General features: G+C 39.3%; 1 protein-coding gene across 3 annotated transcripts in view; it reads right to left on the bottom strand.

The window, feature by feature from the left end:
* The window catches only part of LOC131462171 (serine/threonine-protein kinase DCLK1-like), a 29,952-nt gene extending 12,016 nt beyond the window's left edge, over positions 1–17,936 (bottom strand). For 2 of the 3 annotated variants that reach the window (XM_058633166.1, XM_058633165.1), the window contains exons 1-3: positions 17,757–17,935; positions 15,162–15,544; positions 13,037–13,383 (exon numbers count right to left, since the gene is read on the bottom strand). In XM_058633166.1, coding sequence (XP_058489149.1) covers positions 13,037–13,383; positions 15,162–15,522 — 708 coding nt within the window. In that variant the 5' untranslated portion in view covers positions 15,523–15,544; positions 17,757–17,935. Of the gene's footprint in view, positions 1–13,036; positions 13,384–15,161; positions 15,545–17,756 lie in introns of all 3 variants that reach the window. The other variant, XM_058633167.1, reaches the window with a different exon arrangement.
* Positions 17,937–18,810: the final 874 nt, after the last annotated feature.

Below are 18,810 nucleotides of genomic sequence, written 5' to 3' on the forward strand. Positions count from 1 at the left end.
GCTGTTGTTGTTTTTGAAGTGAGTAAAAAAATAAATAAAAAAACCCTCCTTTTTAAACCTGTATTATCATCAGTTCAGTCTGTAAGCAGCACCTGCTGCTCATGTAATCATTTTTAATCCTTATTATGAATTTTAAGTGGATTGTCTTCTGTTTTCCAGGACAAATTAATTGAAATAATCTTGTTAAAACATGCTTTTTTTAACATCACGCCGCATCAAGAATCAGTGTTACTGGGGAAGAAACTCAGTATCAGTCCGATACGCGTTAAAATCCCTGGATCAGATATCGGAAAGTGTAAACAATAAACACGTCACTAAACAGAGATTGTACACTTTTCTACAAAGACAAACTCGATGGACTTGGATGCTGTGTCATGAATACATAAAAGATGCCGACTCATCTTCCACTCAAATGGATTATTGATGTTTAACGAGAGCAGCCAGAGAACCAAGAGCTCTGAGCGCATGTTTCAGAGAACCTGGGTTATTTTCTTAACCTAAAGTTCTCCTTCAACATTAGAGTCACCTCTGATGTGTCAGAGGACCAGGTTTATGCACCCTTAAAGTTAGCTAAATCTCGTAAACACAGACCCAAATATCTTGGAAAAACATATATTTTTTATATATATATATATATATATATATAATATATGTATATGTATATATATATATATATATATAAACATATATATGAAATGACAAAATAACACAACATTAAAAGAGTCATCATTATTATTTTTTTTAATTCATGAATGATTTTCCTTCAAAATCGGGTGCACGAGGAGAACACAAATACTGCAGCTTTTCTCAGTGTCGCTCTATATTCACACACATCTATAACGTTTCAGTGGGGGGCTGGGTGCTTTTAGAGGAGTGGGGTGTTTCCAGTGTTCCCAGTGGGAGCAGGAGAGCTATAGCACAGCCGTTGCCATGGCAGCCAGACGGAATCACAGCCGAGTCTGCGATGATGAGAGGTGGGGGAGACACACACACACACACGGCTACTTTAAGATTCCAATTCATTGTCATGTTCTGTGCAGAGAGCAGGACGAGCTTCAGACAAAATAACCACGTTGGTAAAAAAAAGGCCGACACAGCACGTTGTCACGGTGACGTGTGAAGTCAAAACAATAAAAACGAACACATCTAAGTAGAATATATAATATATTTCCTTTTATTTTATTTTCACAGCAGTCCTATTCATTTACCTTTTCTGTGTAAATGTATGTACACTGTAAATAATAATTCCACAGGCTCCAACTGTGATAATTCACATCGCAACACTGCATTTGCGTTAGCCTGAAAAAAAAATCTTGTAAAAACAGGACCTGAAAAAAAATCTCATAAAAACAGGACCCTAAAAAAATCTCATTAAAAAACAGATCCCATAAAAAATCTTGTGAAAACAGCCCGATAAAAAATCTCGTAAAAACAGACCCCGGAAATTTTTTTCATAAAACAGACCCTAAAAAAAATCTCATAATGACAGACCCGAAAAAAAAATCTCGTAAAAACAGACCCTAAAAAAGTCTTGCAAAAATAGACCCACAAAAAAATCTTGTAAAAACAGATCCTGAAAAAAAATCGCGTAAAAACAGACTTGAAAAAAAGTAAGGGTGTCAAATTATCACATTAATTGCGATTAATTAATTACAGTCATGTTTTTAAATCTCGTTAATCAAATTTCTCTCTAACTTTACTGTTTCTGTATGCGATTTTAAAAGCACCCCAACGGCACCACTGATAAAGGTAAAGTGATATGCCTAGAGTTAGCTTACCACCGAAGCAGCTCAAGTTTAGCCTACCACGTCAATGCAAAGCACCGTGTCGTGCGTGCAGCCACAGCTAACGTTAGCAGTGAAGACGTTAGCTATTTAGCGAGCCATAGCAAAGCCAAACTTAACTGGAGAACACCCCGCATATGAACAAGCCTGTGACCGACAGGCTACCCTTTGAGCGCTATGTCACAGAAATGTGAAGTAGTAGTAGTACAAGTACAAGTGGAACTAGTCGACAGGCTACTAGGCTTGGAATGTTTGTATACAATGAAAGGGTCTATATGGATGATGTTTTATTTTATTTGTATTTTCTAATTTTTTGGATTTTGACAAAAGAACACAGTGGAATTTAAATGGCTGCATCTGTTCAAGGTTGTTAAAACAATAAATGACTTTATAAAGCCACTTTTTGTTATATATCAATCTTTTAATCTGCTGTAATAATTAATTTAAAAGAAAATACATCAAGTTCAGGGCTTTTTTCAGTAATTGATGAGATTAAAAAAGAGATTAGTAATTACAGATCATAATTAATTAATCTCTCAATTTTTTAATCGCTTGACAGCACTAAAAAAAGTCTTGTTAAAACAGACCCTGAAAAAAATCTCGTAAAAATTATTATAAGTTGCATAATGGTTATATATATAAATATAATAAATAAATAAATTGTATGGTGATTCTACAATTGAAAACAAATGGACATAATCTCGGTGCACATAATCAGAGATCATTTTTAAAACAGGAAAAATGTAAGATTTTAAGTCAAAATAAGAGGTAATGTTCAAATATTTGACGGGAAACTGAAGGTGAATCAGAAGCAACAGCAGAAAAAGAAGAAAGGAAGAAGAATAAGAGTGTGTGATGGTTAATATTGATTATTTTTGCCTGCTGGTTCAATGACACAGCAGATTCATCAGACCGACCATCCCCCAACACACCCACTCAATCCACCCGTTCATCCCCCAACATGGTCCCTGAGCATCCTGTGCAAATATTGATTGTTGGGTTGTTGTTTTTTTTTTATCTGACTCGTGCAGACACAAGCCTTCCAGTTTGAAGAGCTTAACAACAGCTGTAGAAGCTGATCCATGTACACATCATGTCATCATATCAAATAAACAGACTGGGGTGGAGCTGAATCTCCCCCCTTTTTAGTGGAAAAGTAAACAGACAGTGACTCAGCACAAAAGAGATAAACTTTGGGAAACATGACATCGGACAGTATCAGTATCGGTCTAATACTGGTGGTCAAAAATAAATAAAATCAGATAAAATCATCTTCTACTATTTTATCCTCCACATGAGGGTGCTGTGTCAATCTCAGCTGACATAGGGCAAAAGGCGGGAACACACCCTGGACAGATCACCAGTCCATAGTTTTTTTTAATTTTCTAAACACAAGCAGTCTAGGGGTTCTGGTAATGAGAAGTTCATATTTAGTTAAAAGTCTTCCTTGTTTGTTATGATGCCACCTACTGTTTCACGTGCCCTGCATTGCTTGATGTATGTAGACTAGATCTACGCAGGACAGGAAGACCCATAAAAAAAATCTCGTGAAAACAAACACAGGAAAAAAATCTCCCAAAAACAGACCCTAAAAAAATCTCCTAAAAACATCTCCCAAAAACAGACCTTAAAAAATCTCCTAAAAACAGACCCAAAAAAAATCTCCCCAAAGCAGACGCTAAAAAATCTCCTAAAAACAGATCCTAAAAATATCTCGTAAAAACAGTCCCCAAAGAAAATCTCGTAAAAACAGGACCTGAAAAAAATCCTGTAAATACAGGCCCTGTTTCATTTACAAAGACACTGTAGTGCGTAAAATTTGAAATTTGACAAGGTATAACACATTTAAAATAGCTTTTGTTTGAGTCTTAATGTCCAAGAACAGGCCAAAAAATGGAAACTATCTACAGGCAGTTTTCCAACTCTCGCTGATTCGCTGGCTTCCTGCAACAGCATGAGTAAAATTACTGTAATAACCACATGTTGGACTTTAATGTGCAACTCCTCAGCTTTCAGAAACCGCTGGAATCTTTCCGATAGCACAAACCGTTGCGTAATTACAATTACAAAGTGTGCTTGCGCTCCAATTCCAAGATCTCTGTCTCACCAAAGAAAATGACGGACTGACTTTGACCAAGATTCCAAGGACCATCACTAGTCCAGATGCAGAGCGTGACATTTAACGTCGATCGCGAGCATGTGTGGGCCAAACCAAAAATTTATGACAGTCAAGGTCAACATGAAGAAGAGACTTGGTCGTCTGGAGTTAATTTCGTTCTGCCGGATTCGCAGAACAACATTAATCTCAACCACTTCCACTCCACAATTTCTAAATGAAAGCACAAATGGTCCATTCATCACATTTACTGATACATCTGCTGCCTCTAGTGGCTGTTGACGTCTCTTTCAGCGAGGAAGCGCTGACTACGCTGACGTTAGCGATGTTAGTGTGCGTATAATACAATTACAGAGCAAAAGCCACATCCATTACTGCAGGGATTTAAATGCCAAAGGTCCAAGTCTTCACTCTGACCCACTCAGTCATGCAAATGCTCTCTGTCCCATCCCATAATAAATGCCAGGATCACACCAAGGCAGTGGCGCGTTTTCAAACAGACCTCATCCAGTGGTGTCATCTACGTAATAAAAGCATACCGCTATATATAATTAAAAAAGTGCATTCAAATATATCAACGTTTGTTTGTTTTTGGAGTGAGCACAACAAAAAATTGTGTACTTTTACTACATTTCCTAAATAAATTGTGTACTTTTACTAAATTTCCTAAATAAATTGTGCACTTTTACTACATTTCCTACATAAACTGTGTACTTTTACTACATTTCCTACATAATCTGTACTTTTACTACATTTCCTACATACACTTTGTACTTTTACTACATTTCCTAAATAAACTGTGTACTTTTACTACATTTCCTACATAAAATGTGTAATTTTACTACATTTCCTACATAAACTGTTTACTTTTACCACATTTCCTACATAAACTGTGTAATTTTACTTCATTTCCTACATAAACTGTTTACTTTTACTAGATTTCATACATAAACTGTGTACTTTCACTACATTCCCTACATAAATTGTGTACCTTTGTAACATTGCCTAAATAAATTGTGTATTTTTACATTTTCATGACAAACTCCGGGCTACGAACCGGTTTGTGCCCTGTGCCTCTTTCGTATTTTTTGGCTTGCTCCATCCACGTTTCAAAAATCAATTTCAATATTAAAAACAAATTCACAACTTTCAGTTTTACAACTTTTAAGTTAAGTTTTGTACTTTCAGAGTTAATATATATATCGGCTAATGATGTAGCTGTGGCTGGAGAATTTACTGACTCCTCATGTTTGTGTTTTAAAAAGAACAAACTGTGTCCGTCCCAGGACCAAAAAGCACAGGCGGGTCATTTAATACAAGTTTAAGCGTGCATGAAAAAAGCTCCTGGATGTCAGCGGGTGGATATTTGACCATGTGGCATCACAGCGTGAGAAACTCCAGCATCGAGATAAATCAATAACAGCTGAGCAGGAACGGAAGAAAAAAAGACAATTAAAGAACCAGCAAATAAGAATTGAACAGCTCTTACATCCACCTTTGATTCACTAAAAATGTCCGTCTAGTACTTCCAAAAATAACTTGTGAAGACAGATTTGTTGGCCGTGAAAATCCTGCACAGATTGGATCATATCCCGAGATTATCGTGCTGCCATGCCATGTGCTCCATCTTTCTGCAGGGTGTGTGTGTAGTGTGTGGCTCCACACACTACACACACACACCTTACATCACTCCTGCACCGCTCTGCCGCAGAGGCTGTTACTTAGCAACCAGCTTGGGGGACCATGTCACCATAGAAACCACGAGAAAGGGTTGATAAAGCAAATTTTTTATTTTAACTTTCCTCACCTCGGCGGTTTTCTGAGTCATAATAGCAAATACTTTGTTACTGTACTTAAGTACAACATTCACATAGCTCTACTTTAATTTGTTATTTATAGTTCTCGCAACTTTTACTCCACTACACACTACCTATCTTTGTTACTCGTTACTACATTTCGTAAATAAATTGTGTACTTTTACTACATATACTAACTAAATTGTGTACTTTTACTACATTTCCTGCATAAATGGTGTACTTTTACTACATTTCCCACATAAACTGTGTACTTATAATACATTTCCTAAAATATTGTGTACTTTTACTACATTTCCTAAAAAAAGTGTACTTTTACTACATTTCCTAAATAAATTGTATACTTTTATTACATTTCCTACATAAATTGTGTACTTTTACTACATTTCCTAAATAAATTGTGTACTTTTTACATTTCCTATATAAATAGTTTACTGCATTTCCTATATAAATTGTTTACTACATTTTGTAAATAGATTGTGTACTTTTACTACATTTCCTGCATAAATTGTGTACTTTTACTACATTTCCCACATAAACTGTGTACTTATAATACATTTCCTAAAATATTGTGTACTTTTACTACATTTCCTAAATAAATTGTAGAGCAGAGCCAGGAATCGAACCCACAACCTTCCAGTTGACATACTACATCCTATGAGGCTACATAACCACAGTTAGATCAATTAATTATACACTGCATAAGCAAAATGCCTTACCAAGATTCCTGTAATACTTAATATATCTAGTTCAGCATTTTTAAGTTTAGATTTTAGAAAACTGTGTCCCGTTGAGATGAATCTGTGTCAGGATGTTCTGCCTGATGATGACTTTAAGTGTGACAGCTCATCATTAACTGTAAAAGTCTGGTACAAACTCAGCCGCTGAATATCTCAAATATCTGAAAACTGTGCCACAAATCATAGGAATATAAGATGTGAGTCCTAGAAACCCATTTTCTCCTCATACATTTAGCAACGTATTCCCAGATGGCTTTCAACCTTCTGGGCTGTGTCTCACTTTTTGTAAGGACGTGTTTCCTTGGAGACGGGGTGTGAGAAATGGGACGGTCAATATTTATTGTCAAAAGGCAAAGCTACGGCAACTCAGAAGGCTCAACACGGACAGAAAAGCTACAACATGAATGCAAAAAGAAGAAGAAAAAAAAAGCCACAATGCAATAGAAGAGGTAAAGGTTTGGAGTGAGTGTTGGCAGCTGTACCAACAATGATATGACAACAGGAGGCGCTAATGCTGCAAAATGTTGCAAATCACCAATGTGAAGAAGAAGCTGAATGAAAGAGGTTGTTGCTTAATTACTGTGAATAATGTGATCATCACGAATGAGCAATTTAGTTGTTAATGAGTTTATTTTTTTCACATTTACATATTCTGCTTATAATAAGCTTCAGCAACTTTAGCATAACATCAAGGAGCAACATTCTGTTGACTTTTGCATTTGTGCTGTGACTTTTGAGTTCACATTGTAGCTTTTATTTGTATTGTGACTTTTGTGTCATGTTGTAACTTTTGTGTTTGTGTTGTAGCTTTTGTTCGTGTTGTGACTTTTGCATCATGTTGAAACTTTTGTGTTTGTGTTGTAGCTTTTATTTCGTGTTTTGACGTTTGCGTGATGTTGGGACTTTTATGTTGCAACTTTTGCGTTGCGACTTTTATGTTGAGACTTTTGCATCATGTTGTGACTTTTGCGTTCATGTTGTAGCTTTTGTTTGTGTTGTAGCTTTTGTGCTTTTGTTGTAGCTTTTGTTCGTATTGTGACTTTTGGTCCCGCGTTTTGTCTTTTGCATTCACAGTGAGCCATCTGGGCCACCATACACCATACTATTTCTCCTAATTCACTTTTCAAAACTTGGGAGGAAAACTTGCCCTGCTTTGACGGCAAATGTGAACCAGGTCATGAACGACATGCTAAGCTGTGTGTGTGTGATGTGTATTTTTCACCATGGATGTTACTTCCATCATAATCACGTGTTTATGTCGTCATTCTCCTTTGCATTTTGCATCAACTGCGTTGTTTGTGAAGTGCTTTATAAATAAAGTTCCTGCAAGAAGTGAAAATGAGAGAACATAAAGTAGAAACATTTTTAAAATGATCAGATAATAGAGGTCACCGCAGCCAAATGTGAAAAGCTGCTGCACAGAGACAGCATTTTCCCCAAAGGCTTCACCGATCTACTTTGATCCGACAAATGCATCCGTCCATCTTCTCCACTTGTCAGCAATTAACGTATTAGTGGTGGAGAAAAAAAGCCCTAAGATAACGAAGCACTCTCAGGTGAAGAGCACTTAATGTTTTTATGGCTGCTTTGTGTTTGTCTTTCAAATGCAAAAATACCAGAAAAACACCATGGATTAATGTTAGAAGGGTGATCACGAGATACAAAATGCAAAACCCAAATCTCTTGAGAAAGGTAAAATACCTTGGAACATACAATTTATTCTCCCCCGACAGAAGAGAAAAATGCTTGTTTGGTAAAAAAAACCCCTGATTGAATTTGAAAGTCCTGAAAGAAAAGGAGAGAGGAAGAATTTACTTTTTTTGCGACATTGTGACTTTTGTGTTGTAGCTTTTGTTCGTGTTACAACTTTTGCATCACATTGCGACTTTTGCGTTCATGTTTTAGCTTTTGTTCGTGTTGTGAATTTTGTGTTTGGGTTATAGCTTTTGTCCATGTTGTCACTTTTACTTCATGTTATGACTTTTGTGTTCATGTTGTAGCTTTTGTTCGTGTCACGACATTTGCATCATGTTGTAACCTTTGTCTTTGTGTTGTAGCTTCTGATAGATAGATAGATAGATACTTTATTCATCTCACAGAGAAATTCACAGTTCAGCAGCTCCAGAATATGTTACACGATAGAAACATAAGAGGCATGCAGGTCTATGTACAGTCTAAATATAAACTGAAACATATGTATAAAAAGGAAAAAAGAAAAAATATATAAAAAATATAAAGGCGTTGTAGAATGAGATGTACATGTGTGCTTGCATGTATGTGTCATGTATGATGCAGGTTGAAGAGTCTGATGGCATGGGGGAGGAATGATCTCCTCAGTCTTTCTGTGGAGCAGGACATTGACAGCAGTCTGTCACTGAAGCTGCTCCTCTGTCTGTGTATGGTGCTGTGTAGTGGATGGTGTGGATTGTCTAAGATGGACAGGAGCCTGTTGAGTGTGCGTCGCTCAGCTATCGATGTCAGACTGTCCAGTTCTGTGCCTACAACAGAGCCTGCCTTCCTTATTAGTTTGTCCAGGCGTGAAGCGTCCTTCTTCTTTAGGCTGCCCCCCCAGCACACCACTGTGTACAGGAGGGCACTCGCTACCACAGACTGGTAGAAGGTCTGTAGCAGCTTCCTGCAGACGTTGAAGGATGCCAGCCTTCTAAGGAAGTACAGGCGACTCTGTCCTTTCCTGCACAGAGCATCTGTGTTGGTGGTCCAGTCCAGCCTGTCATCCAGCTGTACTCCCAGGTATTTGTAGGTGTGCACCACCTCCACACAGTCCCCCTTGATAAGAACTGGTTCTGGGTGCACCCTGGATCTCCGGAAATCCACAACCATCTCCCTGGTCTTGGTGGTGTTTAGGAGCAGATGATTGTTGTCACACCATTTGACGAAGTCCTGGATGAGCTCCCTGTACTCATCCTCGTTTCCGCTCCTGATACAGCCAACAATGGCTGTGTCGTCCGCAAATTTCTGCACATGGCAGAGCTCTGAGTTGTGCTGAAAGTCAGACGTGTACAGGGTAAACAAGACAGGAGAGAGCACAGTCCCCTGCGGCGCCCCCGTGTTGCTGACCACCATGTCAGACCTGCATTCCCCCAGTCTCACATACTGGGGTCGGCCGGTCAGGTAGTCACTTATCCAGGCAACTAGGTGTGAACCCACTCCCATCCCGGACAGCTTGTCCCTCAGAAGCAGAGGCTGGATGGTGTTGAAGGCGCTGGAGAAATCCAAGAATGTAATTCTCACAGCACCGCTGCCTCTGTCCAGGTGAGAGAGAGATCGATGTTGCAGGAAGATGATGGCATCTTCCACTCCCACCTTTTCCCGGTAAGCAAACTGTAGGGGGTCAAGGGCATGGCAGGTCTGTGGCCTGAGGTGATGAAGCACCAGTCGTTCCATGGTCTTCATCACGTGCGACGTCAGGGCCACAGGTCTGAAGTCGTTCATCTCTCCAGGATGGGGTTTCTTTGGGACTGGGATGATGCACGATGTCTTCCACTGCTGGGGAACCTTCCCCAGTCCCAGGCTCAGGTTGAAGATGTGCTGAAGGGGGTGACCTAGTTCCCGCGCGCAGGCCTTCAGCAGTCGAGGTGACACTCCATCTGGACCTGCAGCTTTGTTAGGACGCAGCCTCCTCAGCTCTCCATAAACCTGAGCTGCCGTGATCGTGGGTGGTGTGGTGGGGGGTTGGGAGTTGTCCTCATCTGTGTTAGTGGAGGCTTGTGTGAGTTGGGGGGTGAGGTGAGGGGTGAGGGCATCAGCATTCAGATGTGTGAATGGGATGGGGTGATCAAACCTGTTAAAGAACTGGTTTAACTGGTTTGCCCTACCCACATCGCTCTCCATGGGGGGTTTTCTCTTGGAGCTGCAGCCAGTGATTGTCTTCATGCCCTCCCACACCTCCCTCATGTTGTTTTCCTGCATCTTTTGTTCTATCTTCCTCCTGTACTGCTCCTTCGCCTCTCTGAGCTGGACTCTGAGTTCCTTCTGTATCCGCTTGAGCTCCTGGGTGTCACCATCCTTGAAAGCCATCTTTTTCTGGTTCAGAAGACCCTTGATGTTGCTTGTAATCCAGGGCTTGTTGTTAGCAAAGCAGCGTACAGTTCTTACAGGAACAACAACGTCCATACAGAAGTTGATATACTCAGTTGTGCAGTCAACCACCGCCTCAATGTTCTCATTGTGGGATCCATGCAAAGCATCCCAGTCTGTGGTCTCAAAGCAGTCCTGTAGGGCCAGTTCAGCCTCAGGAGACCACTTCCTGAATGAGCGTGTGACTGTAGGCAGCCTCCTAACTCTTTGGATGTAGTGGGGTTTTAACAGGACCAGATTGTGATCAGCTTTCCCCAGTGCAGGCAGAGGGGTGGCTGTGTATGCATCCTTCACGTTTGCATACATCAGATCTAAAGTCCTATTCCCCCTGGTGTTACAGTCCACGTACTGGTGGAAAGCAGTCAGTGTTCTGTTCATGTTGCGACTTTTGCATCATGTTGTAACCTTTGTCTTTGTGTTGTAGCTTTTGTTCGTGTTGCGACTTTTGCATCATGTTGTGACCTTTGTGTTTGTATTGTAGCTTTTGTTCGTGTTGCGACTTTTGCATCATGTTGTAACCTTTGTGTTTGTGTTGTAGCTTTTGTTCGTGTCACGACTTTTGCATCATGTTGTAACCTTTGTCTTTGTGTTGTAGCTTTTGTTCGTGTTGCGACTTTTGCATCATGTTGTGACCTTTGTGTTTGTGTTGTAGCTTTTGTTCGTGTTGCGACTTTTGCATCATGTTGTGACCTTTGTGTTTGTATTGTAGCTTTTGTTCGTGTTGCGACTTTTGCATCATGTTGTAACCTTTGTGTTTGTGTTGTAGCTTTTGTTCGTGTCACGACTTTTGCATCATGTTGTAACCTTTGTCTTTGTGTTGTAGCTTTTGTTCGTGTTGCGACTTTTGCATCATGTTGTGACCTTTGTGTTTGTGTTGTTGCTTTTGTTTGTGTTGCTAATTTTGTGTCACGTTGCAAATTTTGTGTTTGTGTTTCGTTCTTGTTAAGATATAAAGATACAATAAAATAAGAAACTATTACAGAAATGGTCCATTGAAACCAAAGGCTGTTAAGAGAGATTTTTTTTTTTTTTCGTGTTGTGAATTTTGTGTTTGTGTTGTAGCTGCTGCATCATGTTGTGACTTTTGTGTAACTAGTGTAATTCTGTTCTTAGAAATAAAGTATGAGTTGAGTTGAGTTGAGTTTTGTTACCATCCTGTCGTCGCCAACAGGACTTGGCATGCGTACTTCTCATAACATATACATATACAGGCCAATGGTGCCACACAAATAACCATAACTCCGAGAACGTTTGTGGTAAATAGAAAATTCGAAAAAAAACAAACTACTGGAAAACAGAGAAATAGAGCTTCTCAGTACCATAAACCAGTTCCTAAACGGTTGAATCTCTGCCAGATATTGAAAGCTAAAGCTATCTTGGAAAAATGGGCAGAAGCACTCACTCATAGACGATGCTGTCAGATTTAACCAACCTGTTTTTCGCGCTGCTGTAAGCACGAATCTGTTGTAACGCATGATTCCTCCTGTGGGAGTACGAGGAGCACCGTCAACGTGACTTTGCAAAAATAAGTAGATCGTGTTCCTTAAATAACCGTTACACAGTGTATCATAAATGTAGCTGATGATGTAGCGCTGTGATTTAATAGGAGAGGTGTTCTATTGCACAATGATATGTTATTACCTTTAGCGAGGAAGCTTTTGTTCCTGGCTGATTTGTCTGTTTGACAGAAACACAACTACTGTAAAAGAAAAAGTAATGGCCAGATTTTTATTAGATTTTCTGAGGATGTGGGCTATAACGTGGGGAAGACGTGATTCGATTTTAGTGGTGGTCTGGACACAGATCGAGATTCAGGTAGTGATAGTGTGGGAAAGTGCTTTTTTTTTTTTTTTACACATATATATATAGTTTTCTGACAGTGTAAGTCCCTTACACTTTCCTGAGGCCTGTTTTCCATATAAAATGTAGTTAAAGGGGCAGGAAACTACAGTTTCCACCCATTCACATGCTGCAACATGGGGTTAAGTGTCTTGCTCAAGGACAGATTATAGATTAGCAGAGCCAGGAATTGAACCCACAAACCCCCCCAAAAAAGACAACTCACCCTACCACTGAGCCACCATGGCTCAATCCTAACTCCTCACTTTTTTATAAATACTTTTACTTGTCTAATTGACTTCTGATACTTCAGTACAGTAAATGTCATATACTTTAAGACTTTTACTGAAGTAATATTATAAAAAAAACTTCAACTACTACCAAAATCCTTTTCTGGTAACATACTTGTACTTTTACTCAAGTATCCCTTTCAGGTACTTTAGACAAGACTGGATATTATAGATATACAGGCCAATGGTGCCACACAAACAACCAAAGATAATGGAAATTTAAAATAACGTCAGAGAAATGTGATAAAAAATACTTCGTCTAAAATAGGAAGGTCAGAAAGCCAGGTCAGAAAGGATTCGAAAGTTGCCAATATGTGAAAACTTCAAATCATTTCAAATAAAAAAAATCACTTACCATTTTGCCGTCAACAGTAAAGAGCCTCTTGACGACACCAGAGTCCAGCTTTATGGCGTCCGTGATGTCAGTCATGACTTGCTCGAAGGAGTGCGCTGTCTTCTTGTTGAGCAGGACTCGTACGGCCTTGCGAGGCTTGACTCCGCTGCGGACGATGGTCACCAGTTTTGGCTTAATGAACTCCTTGTTCTCCTTCGTCTCCGGGCTCCCAGCTTTGGCACTGCCGAGAGAAGACGGGTCTCGGAGCACGGCAGCAGTCTTAGGACCAACAGACCAGTTGGGGTTGACATTCTTTGTGTACTCCAGCTTCTTGAACGGCTCTATGGAGGCACAGACATAGCTCTCTCCTGCAGAGGGATGAAAAACGCAAGATGAGACTTTCCATTTTCCAGAAAACAGAGGCTCAGAAGAATCGTAGCAAAGATAACAGGACGGTGTGACACTGCTGTACAAAACTGTAAAAGTCTTCCATTTTGTTTTCATCTGCATCAGCTGTTGTTGTAGGGGAAGTTTGTGTCTTAACTGATGACACAAAATCATCATATAACTAAGTATCCTGGCATCCATATCAGAGGTAAACCAATGAATCAATTAAACAATTCATCTGGATGAACCAGGAGGAACCAGCATGGGCTTATTATTATTTAATTATTTATGTATTAACGTTTACACAAAGTTTACACATTTTTTGTCCTCAGACACTTGATTAATGCTTCTGAGTCATGACAACTTTCACTTTAAACTTGAGAATGTGAAGAAAAATTAAAATTAAGTTGCTTTCTCAATGTTCTGTTTCATATGGAAGCCCATTTCCACCAGAAAAGAAGAGGTAAAACTTAGCCTTAATAATAAAGATATACTATATAAGTATAATATCCTAATATAAGTAAGTCATAATTATGAGATAAAAAGTCATAATTACTTCCAACTTTTACATACCGGTCTTGGCATAATAAAAATGTATATCATAAGAACATAAATACTAGTTTTACTGGTTTTTCATTGTTTTTCTTTTTACAATGTGTAAAAAAAAGTAAACTGGAGAGACAGACCAAACATGTTAATTGTTCAGTAAAAGTTAATATAAGTAATTGAGAGTATAATTCTTTATTGTTGTATTGTTGTGGGGGAAAAGATGAAAACAGTCTTAATATTTTGGCCAAAACAAGAGCAATCAGAGAACAAGAACATTTAAACTGACACCAAATACATAATCTGGATCAGATCCGGATTAAATTTAGTCTGATCCTGTATATACAGTACATGCATGCCATTTTCAAACTGAGACTCTTTCAAATCTGATTAGTTGGTTGATAACTTGACACAACTGCTCCTGGTCTCTTTCTACTATCTCTACCTCAGCTTCCTCCCTCACTTGTCCCCCATTTTTCCTTTCATCACAACCGGCCGAGGCAGATGTTGCACATTTTTGAGTCTGGTTCCGTCAGAGTTTTTTTCTCTCCACTGATGCCTAGTATTTGCTCACTGTATGACCTGTAAATATAATATCTATAATATTGTTAAGATTTCTTGTAGAGAGCCTTGAGATAATGTATGTTGGGATTTGGCACTATTCACTGTCATTTGGCACAATTGAGTTGTGCCCATTATAAGAGTTGGGTCATCGTCATAGGGCAGTGCAATTAATCGAAATTTGTGTTTTAATTACGATTAAGGCCCCAAACGTTTACAGAAAACGAAATAATCGAAGCAAAAATGGGGCTTTTATTCTGAAAATAATGCTTTTAATGGCGTTTGACTTCCTGTCCCGCTCATCATCCGGCAAAAATAGAACACTGGCATTCAGTGGAATCCCTAGGTTAAACAGGCAGTGTGAGTAAAGATATACTGTATACAATATACAATCATTTATAGTTATTTCAGGGTAAATTCAAAAATGTCATGTTTAAAGCCACTTTACGTGCAATAAATTCCATTTGTTTCAAGTTCAAGTCAACGAGTGATCGTTTGAAATAATTGTGATTTCCATAATCGAGCAGCCCTACGTCATCAGTGGGTAGATTTTTACCAAGCACAATTGTTAAACACAGTCGGTGGTAAATACTTAAGGTTGTGACATCGGTACACGAAAAAGTGGTATCCAACATTGCGGAAAAATGCTCACCTTCCACAAACTGGTCCATGCTGGTGATCTTTGTCACACCATCAGCGGTGTAAATGGTCCGCACCCCTTGTGGCAAGTTGACATTGTCGGACAGACATCGTGTGAGGTCGGCCAGAAGTGCATCCAAAGACCTGAATCTCTCCTGAGAAATGGCGTAAACAATACCTTTGAAGTAACGATCCCCGTTGCGGTAGAATCGGATCTTCTTGGCCTTCTTCTCCGAGCTCAGTGCCTGCAGAGTCCTGGTTCTGTACAAGCTGCAGTGAGCACTGTGAGTGGGACTGGGCAGCCCGTTCCCCCTCGAGCCTCTCCGGGTGTTTCTCAGAGCTTTGTCCCGCTCGTCAAAGTGCTCCAGCTCCATGACTGTGCAGTGCTACTACACCCTAAATAACACACACAAGGAAGTGAGTCAGCACTTAATCTGAAACCATTTAAAACAGAGGTTACCAAACCTAGGGGCCTGAACCCCACTGACAGCCACCAAAGCTCCACAGGGATGACAAAGTGCTTCTGATATAGCATGTGATTTATTTTTGAGAGGGAAAAATGTAAGTTTACATTACATTACCATATGCTTTTATCTAAAGCGACTTACAATAGAATTAAGTACAATCAGCCAAGAGTGGAGTCGAACTTGCGACCATTGCGACCATGATATCTTTCTCACACAGTGTACCAGTCTTTACCACTGAGCCACTCCACCCCAGTTTAGGGCTCCAAGTTTTCCCATCGGAAAAATAAATTAGACTTCGGCCTTTTCATCAGACAACCAGCAAACAATTTTCATCAAATAATCTACAACAGGGTCCTGGTCTTGGTCATGGGGACCCAGTGTGTTACAGCATCTACAGCATGCAGGCCAGTGGGTCCCTAGGACCAAGGCCAAGATTGAGAAACCCTGATCTACATACTTACACTTGTTGCTGTTTCTAGCAATTTTCTTCTCAGAAACTGGACGGAAGCTGTAGAATGTTGAATGTATTTAATGTGCTCATCCAACTAAAACAATAAAAAAAAGTATTCTAAGGAGTTGACAATCACATTTTCCACAGTTCCCTTCCCTGGGACATTTGACTCGGTAACAGATGGAACAAGTAGGTGTACAAAAGGTACCAGACAAGAAAACAGGTAATACTAACAAGCTGAAACAGGGGTGTATATCGCCACCCACGATTAGGGTTATAGGGTTCAGGGTTTTTTCAGTAAAAGCATGTCATTGGAATCTGTGTAGGCTACTCACTGTATGGGTCTGTGTTAGCAGACCAGAGCTACTCAGAGCTGCTATCAAAAGCCAGGGTACATACATAGACTCTTGAGATGTGTACATGAAGGTGAAATTAACAGAATATATCAACAAAACAGGGAGTCATGAGTTATGAAAATACAAGGGAAAATTGTATGTTACTTTGTAGCGTCCACGGCTAACAATGTGTAAGCGCTAGTTTGTGAAAATTGGTAAATTTTACTGTCCTGATGATATTGGGTTTAACTGTTATTTGTTCCACTGTGCTATTTTATTACTTTATCATATTTTGTTTTACATTTGATCCACTGGATCTAGAAGAACTTTCTGGCTGCTTATGGCTATTACTATTTTACGTAATCATGACAAAATTCATCCTGATCTGTAAAGATGTCCCCGAGATATACACATCTGAACTTGTTCAATGGGACTGAACCATGTTACATTACAATTGCCAAGAAATCTGTAATACGTCATCTACGGACTTTGACCATTTTACAGAGAAGTAGGGATTTCTTGAAAATACCATAACTTTCTGTGACGTCATCAGTGGGTAGATTCTTACCAAAAATTGAATGGGAACATACTTGGGTGATCACCTACCCATGACAAAATATTCAGATTGTTTCATTGCAAACTGTGGGCAGGAAGTTGCTAACAGGAGGACACACTTATAGCTAAACCCATGCTGATTTAAAATATAACCTTCTTGTCAAAGGTAATCTGAATTGTTAAAATGCTATATATGCATCTGAACTTGTTAAATGTGACTGAACCGTGTGCAATTTTAATTTGACTAGAAATCCATAATACGTAATCTACAGATTTTGACCATTTTACTAAGAAATAGGGATTTCTTGAAAATACTATATCGTTTTGTGACGTCATCAGTGGGGAGATTCTTACCAAAAATTCAATGGGAACATACTACCAATGACAAAAAATATAATTCAGACTTTTGTGTTAAAAATCTTCTTTGTGTAGATATATATTTGAAACACTTTCTCTTTTTTAATGGATAAATATGGATCCCTCACGAAAAAGGTGAAGGACCACTGTTTTACAGCAAGTGTCACAGATGTCACTGATTGCAGCTTTAATGCACATTTTCACACACACACACACACACAGACACACGTCTGCACAGTAACATGTCACGCCCATGTCCTGCTGCTCTGCCTCTATTCAACATTCACAGCTCTGATGCTTCAGCACAACATCATCCAGCATCTACAGCATTAACCTGGTCAACAATAATGAACAATGTGACGATGATATGCAGAATAATGGTTAATAATACGGATATGGTATATATTTGTATTTGTGTGTGTGTGTGTAATCTCTGGTCTTACCTTGTGAGGTGAGGACAGATGTGGTCAAACGTGTCTCTGCAGATGTAACTTGTCTCAGTGGATCAGTGGATTCATCTGAGCCACGCAGCCTCCCTTTGTTGCCTCTGATGCTGCTCCTGTGTGTGTGTGCATAAAGGAGGCGGGGCTAGAGCCGGTGTGTCCTCCCTTCCTCCCCTCTTTTCTGCCATTGCAGTGATTTACACCGGACCTTGTGGGTGTCAGCGCTCGCTCGTGCACGTTACTCTCTAGTGCGCGTTCACGTTGGCGTAGACTAATAAGATGCGTCAATAAAACAAGAAGAAAAAAAAACAATGAAACAGATTAAAGGAATAATGCCCCTTTTTTATTGTTTTGTTTTTGTGCATCTTTAACACAGAAAAAAAACAATGCAAATTTTATTTGTTGCGTCTATTATTTGTCTGTTTAAGATACCTAGAGAAGTGATTTGATTGTAAACTCCTTGGTGTCAAATCACTCTGAGATTTGGCGTAATAGTCCTTTAAGTGTCAGTTTTTAAGTGAGTTTTTCTTGTTACACAGGATTCATTAAAAAAATGTATAGCTGGATATTTATGTAATGATACGTATTAATGTGCGTGTCATGGAAATGTACAGTTTTGAGTGTGAGGCTAAATTTTGAATAATATTTTAAATGTTGTTAAAATTGGTACATTTTACTGTCCTGAAATGTTTACATTTTGATCCAGTGGATTCAAAAGAACTTTCTGGATGTGTACAGAATTTTGTGTGATTGTGTACCAGGCCATTTTAAAGAGGAACGTGACGCTGCTTCTGTTAACAAACTAAACCTTGGTGATCGTTGGAATTTCCAGCAAGACAGCGATCCCAACACAACTTCCGAGTCAGCCAAAGCTTGGTTGATAAAAAAAGATCCTGGAACCTCCTGGAGGGACCTTCTCAGTCAACAGATTTAAATCTGATTGGAAATCTTTGGTGGGACTTAAAGCAGTTGCAGGCCTGGAAATCATCAAACATCACTTGACATCGAGAGGGAGTGAGAAGCTCGTCAGCTTTAGAAGTTCCACTCATTTTGA

Source organism: Solea solea, chromosome 7 (assembly GCF_958295425.1).
Source record: "Solea solea chromosome 7, fSolSol10.1, whole genome shotgun sequence".
In the NCBI taxonomy this organism is placed as follows: Eukaryota; Metazoa; Chordata; class Actinopteri; order Pleuronectiformes; family Soleidae; genus Solea; species Solea solea.